Source organism: Rhinopithecus bieti, unplaced genomic scaffold (genome assembly GCF_001698545.2).
Source record: "Rhinopithecus bieti isolate Rb0 unplaced genomic scaffold, ASM169854v2 scaffold_26546, whole genome shotgun sequence".
NCBI classification, from domain to species: Eukaryota; Metazoa; Chordata; class Mammalia; order Primates; family Cercopithecidae; genus Rhinopithecus; species Rhinopithecus bieti.
Window position 1 is genome coordinate 1731691 of NW_016812367.1, and position 17019 is coordinate 1748709.

The window sequence follows — 17019 nt, forward strand, 5'->3', positions numbered from 1 at the left end:
GTGGCCTGTGTCAGGAGAGGCAGCAAGGGAGGATGAGAGCAGGAGGCAGCAGGAGCTATTGAGGAGAGACTGGCATGGGACTGAAGCTGGTGCGGGGCAAGGGCGGAAGAGCAGGAGGTCAAGGTGACGCCAAGTTTCTGGCTTGAGCAACTAGATGATCCGTGAACTGGGGAAAGCCAGGAACGGGGAGGTTCTGGGGGAGGGTGGGAGACGGTTCTGTTTTAGGCACCAGGAGTCTGAGGTGCTGTGAGACATCCAGATGGAGCTGGCCAGGAGGCAGCTGGGTGTACAGTTCTGTCGCCTGGGAGAACTGCAGGCTGAGGATGTGGGAGTGGGAGTTATCTGCACAGACACAGCGATTAAAGCCATGGAGTGGGCGAGGCCGCTCGGGGAGAAGGGCGCTGGGAGGGAGTTCGGAGGCACACCTACATGTATGGAACACGCAGCTGGAGACGGACAAGCAAACCAGGAGCACACGGGGTCATCTAAGCTCAGGGACTTGAGAATTTCAGGTGGGAGTGGCCGGCCATGCCACAGGCTGCAGTCACTTCTTGCAAGGCAGCCATGGAAAGAGTTCGTCAGAGGGCTTCTGTGCTGGAGTGGGTGGAAGCCAGGATGCAGTGGGGACTCCAGGATGCCCTCTGCCCAGGCCTGTGCTGATCTGTTTGCCCCTGGTTGTCTCCCTGCTCAGTTGCAAGCTCCTTGGGGCCGGGGCTTGCCCTACCTCTGGGCCCAGGGCCCCACCTGGAGACCGGCACAAGTAGGCTGGTTTGCTGTGTGTATGAACCGACAGTTATTTTGCACCCACAGCCAACAGGAGGAAGACAGCTCTGGCCATGGCCTCGGTGCCAGCCAAGACTGAGTTCTCCCCAGAACTCCACCCCCTTTCCTTGCTGATCTGTCGCGGGACACTGAGGGGCACGAGAGGAACATCCAGCTGTCCCGTCCTCCTCTAGGAGGGAAGTGGAGATGAAGGAGGGAAGTGGAGCCCTCAGAGCCCCCTGGGGTCCTTCCTACCTGTGTTAGGGATCATCAGCCGGCCCCCGAGGAAGTTGAAGGTCCCATAGGTCATGTTGCTGGTGCCTCGGGGCAGGGAGCGGAAGTAGTTCTGGGTGGAGAGGCGGGAGACAAACTCCTCGGCCTCAGAGGTGGGGGAGCTGTGGTGCAGTGTGTGGCGGCCACCACCCAGGGGGCTGAGCAGGTGCCCATTGGTGAGCTGGAACTTGGGGCTGGGCCCGTCCTGCCGGGGACAGAGACTGCCCTGGTAGGTGGTGGTGGTGGTGCTGAGGTCCGGCTGGATGGTGAGCAGATGGGGGTTGTCTGCAGGATAAAGACAGACTCAGGCAGTGGCACTGAGGACATCCCTGCCCCAGCAGCCCTTGGCGTGGGAGCTGGGGCAGGAGTGCTGGGGGCAGGGGGCCCCTCACCTGCTTTGCTGGGCTTGATGCTGACGGGCTGGAAGCCTGAGGTGAGAATGGATGAGTCAGCCACGTCCGAGTCCAGCCCCTCCTTCTTCCGGCAGTAAACGAGGATGAGGACAAGCAGCAGCAGGACCAGGCAGACGGCCACGGCGATGAGGCCCACGTAGAGGGCCACGTCCTCAGGGCCAGAAGCAGCTGCAGGAGACAGCGCGGCCTTGGTGGGGGCAGGGGTGTAGGAGTCTGGGAAGGAGACGTCAGCGGTCTGCATCCCAGGAGGATGAGGTCTGGACCCTGGGGCATCTGCACTAGCTAGGGAGCAGAGGCTCGTGGCAGGGTGCGTGGAGTCCATGCATGTGCATCCCAGCCCTGTATGTGCCATTACTGTGCTGTGTGACTCTGAGCAAATCACATCCCTCACGGGCTTGAGATCCTGGCTGAATCTGCTGCCCGGAGGATAGAGGAGGGGAAGAGCTGCTTCCCCAGCGCGGATGACCTGGTGCCTGGCTGCTAGGCTGAACCTGCTGCCTGCTCTTCTGGGACAAGGGCAGCTTGGGCTGGGGGTGAACTGGGATCCCCAGAGCAGGGGGTCTGGGTCTGCCTCCTGCATGGTTCCAGGTCAGTGCCTAGACCAGGAGCAGGGGTTTGGGGGCCCTTCTCTCTGTCTGCCTCCCCAAGGCCTGGGGCAGGTTTGGGGAGGGGGTGATTGACTGCTTGGAGGAAGCTATATTGACTTAAGAAGAGTTCTGCATAAATGGAAGAAATGTCCATCAGAAAGGAATTGACACAGATAATTAGGTTTTTAATTGAAAGAATGGGGGAGGGTATGTTCTAGAGGAAAAAAAATCCAACAGAGATCTTTAATTGTTAGTTATGGCTTTGTAATTAACAGCCCTCACAAGCCGGGCGTCCCCACAGGACCTGTATGTGCACTTGGGGGACGAGGCAGATGTGAAGCTGTGGTGTTTGGGCGAGTGTGGGCAATGGGTACGCATAAGTCAAGGTTCAAATCTGTGCATGTCTCAGGAGGCAAGGGAGGTGGCAGGGCGCGCCTGGGCCCATGTGCAGTATGCTAAGGGTGAGGGGGATCCCAGAAGGCCCTGAGCCTGGAGAGGCTACAGCCTTTGGCAGGAGAAGAGCTCCCTCAGCCCCCACCTCCCCAGGGCTGGGCAGGGCCAATCCAGGCAAACAGAAGAGGACCTCAGGGCAGAGAGGACTCACTGTGTACACAGAGGTCAGTGGTACAGTTGCGGGTGTCCAGGTCGGCACCCTGGCACTCCTCCCCTCCGTTGTGGGGTGCTGGGTCAGAGCACTCACGGCTCCGCCAGTGGGTGCAGTCCAGCCCACAGGCTGACCACTTGCTCCACGGGCTCCAGCTGCCATCCACTAGACGAGAGACAGGCAGAGAGGAGATGGTGCAGTCAGCCTGGGTGCCCGCCCCAGCAGTCGGCCAGTGTGGCCCCTCTGGGCATCCAGACCAGGCAGGGCAAGGCAGCCTGGATTTGGGGGCAAAGCCAGGGCCAGGCCCGCGATGCACGCCCTCTAGTGTCCAGCTGGCCTTGATGACGCATGCTAATGACAGGGAGGCGCGGATGACGCCGGGGCTGCTTGGCTCTCTCCACACCAGGGAGGCTGTCCTGGCCCTGGGGCAGCGAGGGCTCTCTTGTCACACATTGACCCTTCTGAACCCAGGGACAAGTGGACTCTGCAGCCACGGGCTGAGCCCTAGACCCTGTCAAACTGTACTTCACACCCTGTGACTTACACCCTATGTTGAGCCCTGAGACTGGACACAGATCGAGCCCTGACTCCAACCATACACCGCACCCCGATCCCCGCCTCAGACTGAGCCTGGCCCTGTGTGGCAGGCGGGTGGGATGGAGCCATGGGGGGGCAGGTTGGTGGGCGCAATGGAGCCAGGGCACGGAGATGGCGTGGTGAGGAACGATGCGGGAGGCGGTGGCCGCTGGTACCTGGGCACAGGGTGGCGCAGGCTGTTTTCTGGACATTCTGCCCCTCACAGAAAGCACCCCCGTTGAGAGGCGCCGGGTTGGTGCAGCTCCGGCTCCGTTTCTGCCAGCCGCGCCCACAGCTGGCGCTGCAGACGGACCACTCGGTCCACGTCGACCACCCACCGTTCACTGGCCGGACAGAGAAGGGCTGGGGTCAGGGAGCGGGGGCGTCCTCAGATACACTGGCCCAGGGGACGGGGCGTGAGGGCAGAGGGGCTGTGAGCTGGATACGGGTGGGCTGTGTCTGAGCTGGGAGAGAAGGCCTGGGGGAGGCCATGCTCGTGCCTGCTGGCCCCCGGGCCCTGCAGCACGTGTGCCACAGTCTTCCCTTCTCCCAGGGGGCACTTGGGGTAGCCAGGCTGAACCGTGGCTCACGCGCTCCTGCAGCCCAGACCCCAGCCTCTCCTGGGGTGACTCCCACACCCTCCCTCTGCCGGCTCCTGGGGGTGCCCAGACTGTGCGTCTTCTGATTCCCGCCTTGGAGACTCAGGAGTGGGGACAGTCTGTCACCTTTCCTAGATTCCCATCCTGTCCCTCATCTCCTTTTGCACAATGCCTGCTGCCCACAGGACCTCCAACCTGTCCCATACCTTTGCCCAGACATGCCCCTGGGTCCCCAGCAGTCACAGCGAGCCCTTTGCTTATCCTGCCTAGTCAGACACTATCTGGTTCATCTGGCCTTGGCCTCATGGCCTCTCTTCACCCCACCAGCCACATGTCACTGCCCAGGGGCACCGCAGTGCCTCTCCCTGTGACCGGGGAGCCCCGGGGCCCACCGTAGACGATGACGGCAGCGGAGGCACTGCGGCGACGTGCCACAATGTTCTTGGCCACGCAGGTGTAGTTGGCCGTGTCAGCAAGGCGGGCCTGTCGCACCACCAGGCTGTGCTCCCGTGTGATGTATACATTGGGATCCAGGGATGGGTCCACCAGGTCCTCGTTCCGGAGCCACTCCACCTAGGAGAGGGAGCCCTGCCATGTACTGCCAGCCCATGCTAGCCCTGCCTGGAGTGGCCCCTGCCAGAGTGACCAGGCAGGAGCCCAGGTCTAGAAGTGGGCACTAGAGGAGTCCTCACCTCGGCTGGAGGGATGCCCTCCGGTGGGCGGCAGGGCAGCACGATGCCCTGCTCCAGGGACACCTCCTTGGCCAGTGGCTCCTGCTCAAAGTTCTTGCGCAAATCTGGAAGAGGAATGAGGGTGTCCTCCTGCCTGAGGGCCTTGCACAGGCTCAGACTGGCTGGCTGCGTCCCTTGTCCTGCAGGGACCATGGCACATGGCAGAGGAAGTGCCAGGTGCACAGGGGGACATGAGGTGGCTAGGCCGTGTCCACAGGCACTTTCTCCACTCATCCAGGCAGGGCTGTGAGGTTTTCTGACCGGACCCCTTCTTCCAGGTAGCCTACTGTCCCCTCTCCTGGTGACACCTTCCCGCCATGTGCCCTCCCCAGGGCCCCGCCCTAGACTCACAGGCTATGCGGATGTAGGCCTTCTGACTCTTGGTGGTGCCCGAGGAGCTCCACGCCACGCACTGGCACCAGTATTCCTCCAGCCCGAACACCTTTTCCACCTGCTGCCTTGAGACGTTAATGCGGACCTCCATGGTGGGCAGCCCTGGGGGAGGGAGGGGCAGGTAGCCAGAGCCCCAGGGCCACCCGGAGCCTCTGCATGTGGGTCTCCGTGCCACCCTCAGCCACTCTCGCTGCCTGGCAAGGGAGTGGACTTTGAAGGCAACCCCCAGCCTGGAGGAAACTCCGGGCGGCCCAAGAGTCACTTGATTTCTATCTCCTGAAGGCCCCGGGCAGGCTGGGTAGACCTTCCATTCATTATACTTTGTTACCTGAGGCCTGACTCCTTGGAGTCACTTACAGAAATGTCCCTAAAGGGGGCTGCCGTAGAACTTTGGGCCAGAGGGTCTGGCCTCCAAAGTTCGCAGGCAGAAGGGGTGGGGCAGACAGGCTGAGCTCTGCATCTCTGGGGTAAAAGAGGTGAGGAATAATCTGGCCCCCTCCCTCAGCGGCTAGCAGATAGATCCTGACATGTGATAATATAATAACAGTCATTAACAATATAATTGCAGTGATTATGTAGTATGATGCTAGCGCCCTGCGATGCCCTGGGACTTAGGGTTTCCCACGTGCGGGGATGGGGATGTTGTCTTAAGCCACTCCCTTGGACAGAAGCGCAGAGGGAAGTAACTTGCCGTGGGGACCCGGGACTGTCTGCATCCAAAGGGTAAGCTGGGGTGCCTATGCACTAGGGAGAAACTTGGGAAGCGGGTGAGAGGGCAGCCAACAGAGGGGGAGCTGAGCTGGGGGTCCAGGACCTGCTCTGCCTAACTAGGGTGAGGTGGGGGGACTCTGCTCCAGGCTGGACTCAGCCCCCCGCCTTCTGCCATACCTGGACTGAGGCAGGCTCAGGACCCTCTAACAACTCAGGAGCGGGGGCAGCAACCCTCCTCCTGCCCCGTCTGTAGCCAAAACCAGCATCCCCAGCAGTGAGAAGCGGGGTCAACAACCCTCCTCCTGCCCGTCTGTAGCCAAAACCAGCATCCCCAGCAGTGAGAAAAGACTGTTTGTTTCCAATTTCTCCTCCTCCTGACCCCAATTTCCCTCGGGTCACTGGCTTATCAGAAAGGGAGAGAGAGGCCGGCAGCCAATGTGTTTCCATTGTTAACAGCGAAATTCAATTAGGGCTGCATTGCGGGAAGAGTGGGCCGCCCAGCTGAGCCGCAGGCCGGGAGGCTGTTTCCCTCTTTTTTCTCTAACATGTCTTTCTCTGACGCTTCCCAGACCCTCCTCAACAAGTCTCTGGGGTCTCACACTATGTGTCCAGATTTTTCCATCACTTTGTTCCTGTCGCTGGCCAGCTGTCATAGGAGATGGCAGGACTGTCACCTCTGGAGAGATCATGGTAGCTGGGCTGCTTCCCTCCATTCCGGGCACCACCTGCCCTGTTCTCTAAGACACCCAATGTGGACACTCTCGGGGGTGGGGTGGGCAGGCTGAAAACGAGGGGGTGGCTCACAGGGTTCTCCTATAGGAGAGGGGCCTTGGGCACCAGCTGTCTTTCAAGATGACTGAGGGCATCTGATAAGAAGATTTGGGAACCGGCCCTCCACTCCCTTCTTCCTCTCTGCCTTGGGGGTTAGGGGTGGGAGACCTCCAGAATGTTCTGAACTGTGTACTTTTTCTCCCGTGGGTGGACAGGTCTGTTAATAGCTCCTCCATCCCCCGTGGTGCTGTGGGGAGCCTGGCCCTCCTCAGAAGCCTCACCCACGGCCCAGGGGGCTCAGCTTGGGAGAACAGCACTAAATTGAAGCGCTTCCTTTTCCTTTCCCTTTGTCTTCCCTCCCCTTCTGTCCTGCCACCTCCTCTCCTGCCTCTCACTTGCATGAGTGAGGGCCAAGTGTGTCCTCAATGTGCCAGCTCCAGGCAGTGCCTTGGTGGGGGTGCCCTTCAGCCCCACAAGCTCCTGGAGGGCAGTGCCTGAGGGGGGGGGGGCTGCAGACCTGGCCCTCCCCCACCTTTGATGCGAGGGGCTGTGCACTCCCCTCTTGCGGATCACCAGGCAGCCTGGTTCCTGGGAGCAGTGTCTGGGTACAGCTGTGTCTACACCTGCCCGGTAAGTGTGAGCAGGTGCCAGCCTTGGGGAGGGACCCCAGGCCAGCGGGCCTGGGCGGGTGTGTGTGTGAACCTGGGCTGCCCAGGGTTTCTGGCTGGGGCTCTGAGGCCAAGCTGGCACTTTAGTTCTCACCTTCTCAGCAATCTTCTAAACAATCTAATAACCAATCAGTTTGTTTAACACAGAATAAATTATACTCCCAGACCAGACTCCAGTGCTTGGTTTTGCAAATTTCAGGCTTTTTTAGTGTCAGCAGGTTTGGGTTCTAGCACTTGAGGCCTTGGTCTCTGTCCCTGGCCTTCTGGATAAAGACTGAGGGCAAACGAGAGGGAAGTAGGTGCTCTCCTGGGTGTCCACCCGGCCACCCCCAGCCCCACACATGAATGAATGGGCTGCAGAGCTGGGTGGACCTCCAACCCCTGCCATACCTGTCTGACCACAGGATGTTTCTAGTTTGGGGATCTTTGGTCTGTGCTGCCGTGTGGTGCCACTGCCGTGGTATCTGTCTGTGGGTAAGGAAAGCCTTTCTCTTCACCTCAAAGCACTCGATGCTTTGGGTTGAGAAATCGATGAGATCAATGAACATTCAGAGGTTCTGGCCATGGGAGGCCTGAGGTCGGATGCTCGGGGCAGAAGAGGACCCTGGTGGTCACGGGTGGGACGTGTCCCAAGCTTTGCTTCTCTGCCCGGCAGGAAGAGAACAGGGCCACAGGAGCCTGCCGGGGAGTGTGGGCCGGGGGCTCCCGGTGTGTGTGCTGGCCCGGGCCTGCGACTGCTCATTCAGACAAGGTCCTAGGTTCTGCCAATCCATGGATCTGAGCCCTCATGATGGCAAGGGTGTTTCAGACAGAGGGGTGTGCACGGGAGCCCGGAAGGGGGTGCTGGGAACAGCAGGGGGCTGGACTGGAGCTTCCAGGCTGCAGGAGAGCAGTTCTCGGGCTGTGCTTCCCTGGGGGACCTCCCACAGCAGTGGGAGAACTTACGCTGAAGGGACGCTGGGGAGAAAGGAAAAGCCCCGTGCTGGGTCCTGACTGGGCGTGTGAGATCGCGAGGCTTCTCCCAACCAATCTGCAAGGGGCAGGATGGGGGCGGTCTCCTCATCCCCATTTTACAGATGAAGAAACTGAGCCCAGGGAGGGGAGGCATTTGCCTGCAGTTCTCCTGCAGACTCTCCCACCAAGACAAGGTGGGCTGTGCTGCTGGGCAGGGAGGCCTCTGGCACCACTGCTGGGGCCAGGAGAGGCTCTGGTCCTGGGAGGTGCTGATGCCCAGAGTTCTGTTGGGCTACATTGGCCACCAACTCTCTCTATCTCCCTCCCGAGGGTAGGAGGCGGAACTGGATCACTGCCCCGAAAGCGTAACTCCTAGTACCTAACCCAAGGTGTGCCACAGAGCAGGTGTTCAGCGAACACCCAAAGACTGCAGGTGAGAAGCTGCAGTCAGGCCAGGGTGCTGAGATGACACTTGGGGGAGGGAGGCAGCCGGTGCTGACCCTTACGGAAGGGTGGGGTGTGACTGCTGCAGACGAGAAGGCCTGCTTGGAGCCCCAGCAGGGCTCTGGATGAGTAAGAACCAAGGCCTCAGTCTCAGCTGTAAAATGACAAGCTGGTTCTGGGGCTAAATGGCGCTGCCTAAATCCAGGGCTCTTTAGTTCACATCAGATCACTGCCAGAGCTTCCAAACTGTTCTTCCTGGCCGGGGTCTTGCCCTCCTCCAGTCTCCCTGTGCCCAGCATGGTCTTCCTACAGTGCAAGTCTGACTGTAGCCCACTCAGGTGTCTCACACACACTCTGGTGTCTCAGCCGCCAGGGGCCCCTTAGCGCAGTCTCCCAGGCACCGCTGCCTGCCCCGGGGCTCGCTCTCGCCCCATACCCGAGCCACTCGAGGCTGTTCTGTGCCTCTGCACCTTGCAGTCTACGGGCCTGGGTGATGCCCTTTCCAGGCGGTTTTGAGACCTGAGCTTGGATGTTCCTCCTGCTCTGGGAATCCTTCCTGGGCCATCTCTCTAGGCCCAAGGTCCCCAGCCTGTCCTTGGCATCAGTGTGAGTCCTGGGTGACACCTGCCTGTCCCGGCTGCACTGTGGCTTGAGCCTCATGGCAATGGCCTGTGTGTCCCACACGGGCTGTGACTCAACAGGGTATGTGTGCTATGTGTCTCAGGATGGCTGAGGCCTTGGTGGGAGGGGGCTCAGGACCACCCCCGAGATGTCCTTATGCATGCGGTTCTCCACAAAGCACCAAGGGAGAGGAAACTGAAACAGGCTCTAATGAGTGAGGAGGAGGAGGAGGAGGAGGAGGAGAAGGAGGAAGGGGAGGAGGGGAGAAAGGGAGGGAGAGGAGAAGGGGAGGGAGGAGGAGAGGGAGGGGAAAAGGGGAGGAGGGGGAGGAGGAGAGGCTGCTGTCCGCTCCTGCCTCTCCCTCTGCCAGTCCTCTCTGGGGGAGTCATGGAACCCAGACATGTGGGCTGTCTGCCCACGTCCACAGTGCCTGCTTAAGGCCAGGGCTGGAGGTGGGGAATGTTGTGTCTCATGGAAGAGGCGCTTCCTGGGTCTGCTCACTGCACCTAGAACCCCTCTCGCTGTGCCCCCAGCTGAGTCTGGCTCCCTCCGCTCAGTGTCTCGGGACCTGCCGCTCCCGTCAGTCCCCATCCCGGCCCCTGAATCACATACACCTCTGGCCATGCCGCTCTGCAGCTCGAGATCCCCTAAGACAGTGGCCTCACCTTGGTTCCCTGCACACTGTCACCCTCACTGCTGATCCCACCGGCACGCCGGCCTCTGCCTCCAGGCTTCCCTGGGCTGTGTCCCCTGCCTGGGAGGCACTTCGCCTTCTTGGCTCCCTAACCAGTTCTTAGGCATCTCTCAGTTTACACATCACCTCCCCTGAGGGGCCTCTCCTCTCGCTGAGAGGTTACCCGCTCTCTGCCTCTCTGTGGGGGCTTGGGCTCCGCGGGTGGGGTGCTGTGTCCCCGGCACAGGAGTGGGTGCACACAGAGGCGTGAGTGAATGCCTGACTGATGGAATGAACCAACGCACAAGAAAACAATCCCTGAACCTGAGGTCTGGGAGCTCCTTGATCATCAGGGACCCACTCTCTCCCGCTCCTTCTCCCCAAACTGCTGAGGGGTGTCGCCTCCGGGGAAGGCCTCCGGGGTCCAAGGTGGGAAATCCTGGGGGCAGCTGCAGGCTCCTCTGGCCTGGCCGAGACTCGCCTCCCCCTGGATGGGCCCTGCCCAGGGAGGCCCCGGGCTCAGCTCACCGCTGCTCCCGTCCGTGCTGCGCTCAATCACATGGTCCACCTGGCGCACCCACTCCCCGTTGCACTTGAAGAAGATCTGCGTGGCGGGCACGGCCTTGCACACCAGCAGCACCGGCTTGTTCTTGACGATGTACACATCCTCGGGCTCCACCAGGAAGTGGGGAAGCAGGTCCGGGTTTGCACCAGGCACTGGATTGGCCACAGTGGCACTCTGCTGGGCACCTGCGGCAGGGTAGAGGGGGAAGGTGAGGCAGGGGCCAGGCTGGGCAGGGCAGAGGCAGCGGCTCAGCAAATGATCCCACCATGGGTTGGGGCGGGTGGGAAGGGAGTAAGTCCAGGCTCTGCCATGTCCCAGCTGGGCAATCTCAGGCCAGTGAACATCCCCCACCTGGGCCTCCACGTCCTCCTCTGTAAAAGGGTGGAAGGAGCAGCCCAGGCCATCCTGAAGACCGTGGCGAGGTGAAATGAGACCCGGGCAGAGTCCCAGCACCGAGGCGGCCTGGCGACCGCCTTCCTCGAAGTCCAGGGATCTGGCCAGGCAGGCCCCTGCCCGGGAGGTCCAGGGCAAGGCGGGCCAAGGTGCGAAGGTCCCTGGCCAGGCAGGTGGGCTGCCCGGGGTGGGGGAGGAGCAGCCCTGGCCAGTGGCCACCTCTGGGGCCCTGCTTCCTGGTTGGCCCCATCCCTGGTCCTGCACATTGTGGATGCTCAGAAACAACACATGGGGTGGGCACAGGCAAGGCGAGAGCTGGGAATCTGTCTGGAAATCTGAGGTACCCACCTCCTTCAAGGAGACCTGAATACATGGGTTTCCTTCTAATTTTAACTGAAAACCGCAACCGTCCCACAAGTCATTTGTTGCTAATTACACAGGTAATTGGCTCTGAGGCATTGGCAGAGGTAAAACCCCCAGAGTAGTCTGACCCCTGCTCAACCAGCAGGTCCCCTGAGAGGGTGAGGTGGGGGTCACCCTCAGCTCCCACACCCCCCAGCTGCCCTTCGAACAGGCCCTCAGCCAGCCTGGCCTCCCCTGGGGCTGCAGTGATCCCCCCACCAATGCATACTCACAACTGCAGCCCCTGGGCCTAGAGGGAAATTTCCAGGCCATCTATTCTGCTCCTCTTAGTGGTGACCTTGGGGAGTACGCAGCTTGCTGTCTGTGAAATGCAGATGACAGCTGCCTGTGGGGGAGGCCGCAGGCCCCTCACATGGTTGGCCTCTGGGCTCCTCCATCCTCCCCACAGGTGGTCCAAAACCCACCCAGGGCTTCAGCCCGGGAGGCCTGGGCCCACCCTACCCACCGAGGGGCACATATACCTGGCCCACTGCCCCTTTCGCTCCTGCTTGCACAGGGACCCTCTTCCCACAGTGGGAGTCCACCCTTCACCAGGACCCTGGTTTCACGGGGAGAGGTGTGTGCACCAGCTCCTGCAGGCGCCCTGGAGGGCAGGCTTGGACTGAGGGCTCAGGGGCCTCTGCAACTTCAGGCAGGTCCACCCCATCCTGAACCTGTTTCCTCATCTGCAAAATGGGGCGTGGTGCCCAATTCTTAAGGTTGTTGTGAGGATGAAATGAAACAGGCTTGAGGCACTCAGCACAGTGCTCAGGGAACGATGGCTGCTGTCGGCACCCCCACGATTCTACACGTTCCACAGCAAAGTGCTGCACCCCCTCAGCTCGGTCATCTGCACAGCAATCTCATAGGGGTGAGAGCCAATAGGGAAACTGAGGCATGGAGCTGGCAGGTGCCTTAGAGATGGCAGAGGGAGGCTGGCTGAGCTGAGGGGCACAACAGCTGTGTCTTTGTGAACTCAGGGGCAGATGGGTGCGGAGGGCATTTGGGACATAGCCAGACAGTTTGTCAGCTGCGGGGTCACTGGCCCTCCCTGGGCACCTGCCTCTCCTCTCACCCTCCAGCCTCCCTGACTGCCTCCTGCCCGCCTGCCAGACTCTGGCCTCTCCCCAGCTTGGCTTTCTTCCTTGTGTGCCCTCCCACCGGCCACCACCACCCGCATGCTCCTGCAGCTCTGTTACGGACACCAAGCCCTCATCATAATCAAGTCACACCTGCAGTTCACACTTCGTGAAAATTAAGGTCACCAGACCCACCCCGCCCTGAACCACCTCTGCTGGGGTCTGTCGTAGGCTCGGGAAGTGGGGGAATGTAGGCGATGCTGGGGGGTGGGACCTAGACAACTTACAGACGGGGAACCTGAGGCCTGAGGGGCTCCCTTACCCCAGAGCCTCCAGCTCAGACACTACGCTCATCAACTGAATAGTCACCTGTGTGCTCGCCACGGTCACTTGGCAGCCACTGGCCAGCCCTGACCCAGGAGTGGGACCCAGGGGTGGCTCAGGGAGAGCAGGGCGGAGTTGGGCTCCCACATGGTCCTCCCACAGTCTGGAGAATGAATGGAAGGGGGTGGTCTTGGGAGGCTGGGGAGTGTGAACCCTGGAGTGGGGGTGTGGGGTGGGTGCTGCCAGCCCAAGGGTCGCTCTAGACATGGACCTAAGCAAGCCGCAGCATTTGGGAGGACCCTAGGCCGTGCAGGGGACAGGCCAAGCTGGATGCCAGAGCAAGCCTTGCAGGTGTTGAGAAGCAGGCAGGTGTCACCAAGACCCCCCAGTGGCAGGTTCCGGGCCGGCCTGTGCCATGTCCCTTAACAGGTAGACAATGCGCTGGCCTGTGCCTGCCTCTTGGCAGGGGAGCTGGGCGGGCAGGGGTCCCTGGCTGGGCGTGTGGGGGCAGCGAGGGGGTGCACGGCCCTGCAGCCTCCCTATCGATCAGCACGCCAAGCACTGCTCGCGCCAGCCGCCCAGTGAACCTAGCACAATCCCTCATGTCTGCATTTAACTGCTAATGAAAAATAAATGTACTGTGACCAACAAGGGGCATAGCTCACTTCTCCAGGGCCTCCATCACGCCACTCTGGCCCCAGGGGGCATTTATCCGGTGGACCCAGGGGGCACCCTCCAGGCTGCAGCTATGTCCTCTAGCAAAGGCACTAGCAGCTATGCCCTCTAGCAAGGGCATGGGTGGGGTAAATTCGGGTGCTACTGGATGTCCTCTCGGGGCTACAGGAATCTTCCTGGGCAGTTAGGGCTGGCATTCCCTGCCTCTGCCCTCCGAGCTCACTGTGTGACTTCTATTCTTGCCATCAGTACCTGAGATCTGTCTGTCCCCACTGGGTGTCCCAGTCAGGGCTCTCACCTGAATGAAGGCACAGCCGAGCCTCTGGCCTCCCCCACTGCACATCCTAGGCTACTAGCGTGAGCTTTCTTTCCCTTTCCATGCACTTGTCCATCAAAGACAATGCCAGGCAGTGCGTGCTCAGTCCAAAGGACCTAGGATCCTTTCAACAGGGCCTGAGAGCTGACTAGTTTGCCGTAGTCCCCACCACTCCCTGTTGCCTCACCCCGGGTCTGTTTCTCCCATTTCCATTGTTCATCTAGCTCCCATAGGTGTTTCAGAATGGGGCCAAGTGCCTTTGACTGACATCACTGAGACTCACGTTCTGGCCCCAGTTAGTGCTCTAGTCCTTCTCTGCAGAGACACCCATGGATCCCTCCGAGACAGGAGTTTCCTACCTCCAGGTCTCTGCCTGAAACTCCCTTCCTTCCTTCTTGGCCAGTGCTTTCCTACCTTCTCTCCAGGGCTCAGCTCCAATGCCACCTCCTCTGGAAAGAGGGTTCCCCTACCTCAACTCTCCTGGGAAAGTACACAGGCCGTCTCACCCTCTCTGCATCTAGGGCCTGTCCTCGCTGGTGCTGGAGCTGTTGTCACAGGAGAAGCAGGCAGGTGGCCCAGGCTTTGTCCCCACCCCAGACTGTGCCTCCTCGGTCCGTGCCATGCAGCACAAGGCTACTTAGTGCGGGTGTTAGCAACTGGGGAGTCCGGGTGGAGCGCCTACCACTGCTGCCTCTGGGGCCATGGAGGGACAGGCGTGCGAGAACACTGCCAGGGCGGACACGCCTTGGTTGCAGTGGCTCGTGGGCCTGCAGGAGAGCAGGCAGGTACGGGCCCAACAGCTTCACAGGCCCTGCCACTTCCCAAACCCCACTCACCCCTAGTTTTCCAGAGGCTTCTTCCGCCATGTCAAAGCTTTCCCACTGGCACAGGGCGTGACCTGGCCCGGCTGCTTGGAATTAAGTTAGAACACCTCATTCACTGACTAGCAGATTCCTGAGGGTACTTGATCCCCAGGAACTACAGGACTCGGTCAGACAGGGCTGGGTGGACAGCTCAAGCCCTTAAGTGGAACCCGATTCGCAGTGAACCCCGGGGCCCGTTGGCTGGCCTTGCCTCTCTCAGGAGGGAACTGGCTGCCCATGTGAGCTGGAGCTGGTGCCCTGCTCGGCAAGGGTGGGAGCAGCAAACTGGACAACCCCCACACCCCACATCTTCTCAGGAATAGCAAGGGGGAGGGGCAAGGCGTGTGTGTGCGTGTGTGTGTGGCGCGCGCGCGCGTGTGTGTGTAGGGAGGCTGGGGGCTAAGGGGGGGGTGGCAGCTACAGAAAAAAAGGGAAGCAAATGAGGCCCCAGGTCCGGTGACAATGGGAGGCAAGAGACCCCTGGCCAAGAAGCCTCGGACGGAACTGAGCCTGGGATGGATGCCACCTTCTCCCATGACCTGAAACGTACTCATTCATTTGACAAATACTTATTGAACGCCTGCTGTGTGCCAGGAACTGTTCCGGGCACCGGGATCCAGTGCAAAGAAGACAACACAGCCCCCCTCTCCAAAGCTAGCTTTCAAGTCGGGGAAACAAAGCAAAAGAAAACCCAAGTGCTGCAGACACAGATGAGGTTACAGAGAAGGTGGAAGGGGCGGACTTTCAGAAAGGGGCGGGTGAGAGGGCTCTCGAGGGAGCGAGGGAGCGGGGCTCAGACAGGTGCCATCTGAGCAGCGCCCTGAACACCAAGACCAGGCTGCAGAGTGTGCTTGGAAAAGGGAATGGGGGAGGCCTTAAGGCAGGAGGGCTTGTTTGAGGATAGCGGGGAGGCCAGTGTGGCCTGGGCAGAGGGAGTGAGGGCGAGATGCGTTCGGTCAGAGAGGAAGCAGAGGCTGGACCCCAGGGCCTTTAGGGTTGAGTCAGAAGTTGGGATTTCATTGCCAGGGCCATGGGAAGCCTTTGGGGGTCATGTGAGGGACGTGGTGCGCTTCCTCTGTGTGAGGATTGGAAGGGGAGGGGTGGCACTGGGCAGAGGGGAGGTGGGGAGGCTGCTGTGGGCATCCAGTGGCGTGGACTGTGGTGGACCTGCTCCACCTGGTCCGCCAGGGAAATGTCAGCAAAGTTGTTGCCTCCTCCTGGAGGCCTTTCTGGATCCACACTCTTTGTCACTCACCCAAGCACCCGCTCCATCCCCTGAGCCTCCATCTGGGTTAATGCCACTTCAGGACCAGGGTGAGTTTCTACCCCGCCTCCCTTGTTAGACCATAAACTCCCCGGAGGCAGGAGCCCAGGTCTGACCAGGATGCTGATGGAGCGTTTGTGGCGTGACTGAATGACCACCGCTTTTTCCCACTAGAGTTTCAGATCTGCCCAGGGTGGCCCCTTCACTCCTGGTCTGTGGAGAGACCCAGAGAGAGGGCAGAGCAGCCCACAGGCGGAGTGGCGGCCAGGGAGAAGCCCCTCACTCCAGGCTGCTCCCAGCCACCCCCTGGCATGTGCTGCTCTTAGAGGCTGAGTCCTTTTCCTCACCTGCAGTCTGGGAGATAAGACTCGCCTGGAATCTGAGGCCCAAGTTGGGTGTGAAAGTGCTTTCAAATGTTGTATTTTTAAAAGCACCAGAAAATATGAGGTGTGATTAATCAAGCTATTAATGAACCCGTATATACTGAGCAAGGCCTCCATCCCTGGGGGCAGGGGAGGGGTGGAGCAGGGCGTCCCTCGGTCTCACTCAGCTGGGAGAGGTGGGTTCTACTTCCCCAGGGCGGCTGCCATTCCTTCCATCCTCCCAGCGGCCTGGTGGTGGGCGCCATCTGCCCCGCAGGCCACACGGTGTGGTTGAGGAACACAGCCAGGGGCCAGGGCAGCAGCTGCTTCCTCTACTTCCCTGAGAGCTGTTCTGGATGTGAAATGGGGTAGACGAGGAGGCTGGGGCAGAGCAGCCAGCATTGCACCACTGAGCCCTGGATGCTGGTGCCCAGCAGGCCTTGGGGAGCCCCTGGGCAGCCTCCCCACAGAGGTTTGACCCCAGTAGGTCTACCAGGGCCTGGGGTCCCCGCTCTACAGGTGCTTGGATGTCCGGGCATGGGGAGTGCCACAGGGTGACGTGCCACTCGTGCCTCTGGCTGGCATTTGAGGCCCTGCTGGCCTTGCCTCTAGGAATCCCTCCACACCCGGCAGTGTCTTCACCATGTGCAATTCTCAGGGCTTCTGCAGGTTCTGTCCCAGGTTCTGCCTCCCTCTCACTTTCTGGCTAACAGTGCCTGATTATCTTTAAAGAATGCCTTCCTCGGGCCGGGCGCGGTGGCTCAAGCCTGTAATCCCAGAGCACTTTGGGAGGCACGAGCACGGCGATCACGGAGGTCAGGAGATGCAGACCACTCCTGGCTAACCCGGTGAAACCCCATTCTACTAAAAAAAAAAAAAAAAAAACAAAACCTAGCCGGGCGGAGGGGGCAGGCGCCCGTAGTCCCCAGCTACTGGGAGGCTGAGGCAGGAGAATGGCGTAAACCCGGGAGGCGGAGCTTGCAGTGAGCTGAATCG

The 17019-nt window shown here is 60.5% G+C and overlaps 1 protein-coding gene across 1 annotated transcript in view; it reads right to left on the bottom strand.

Moving 5' to 3' along the window:
- Window positions 1–14400, bottom strand: part of UNC5A (unc-5 netrin receptor A) — a 19727-nt gene extending 5327 nt beyond the window's left edge. The window contains exons 1-9 of the mRNA XM_017896026.1: window positions 14127–14400; window positions 10309–10530; window positions 4897–5040; window positions 4507–4610; window positions 4207–4387; window positions 3392–3559; window positions 2640–2804; window positions 1428–1616; window positions 1018–1320 (exon numbers count right to left, since the gene is read on the bottom strand). Of these exons, the coding sequence (XP_017751515.1) occupies window positions 1018–1320; window positions 1428–1616; window positions 2640–2804; window positions 3392–3559; window positions 4207–4387; window positions 4507–4610; window positions 4897–5040; window positions 10309–10530; window positions 14127–14400 (1750 nt within the window). The remainder of the gene's footprint in view (window positions 1–1017; window positions 1321–1427; window positions 1617–2639; window positions 2805–3391; window positions 3560–4206; window positions 4388–4506; window positions 4611–4896; window positions 5041–10308; window positions 10531–14126) is intronic.
- Window positions 14401–17019: the final 2619 nt, after the last annotated feature.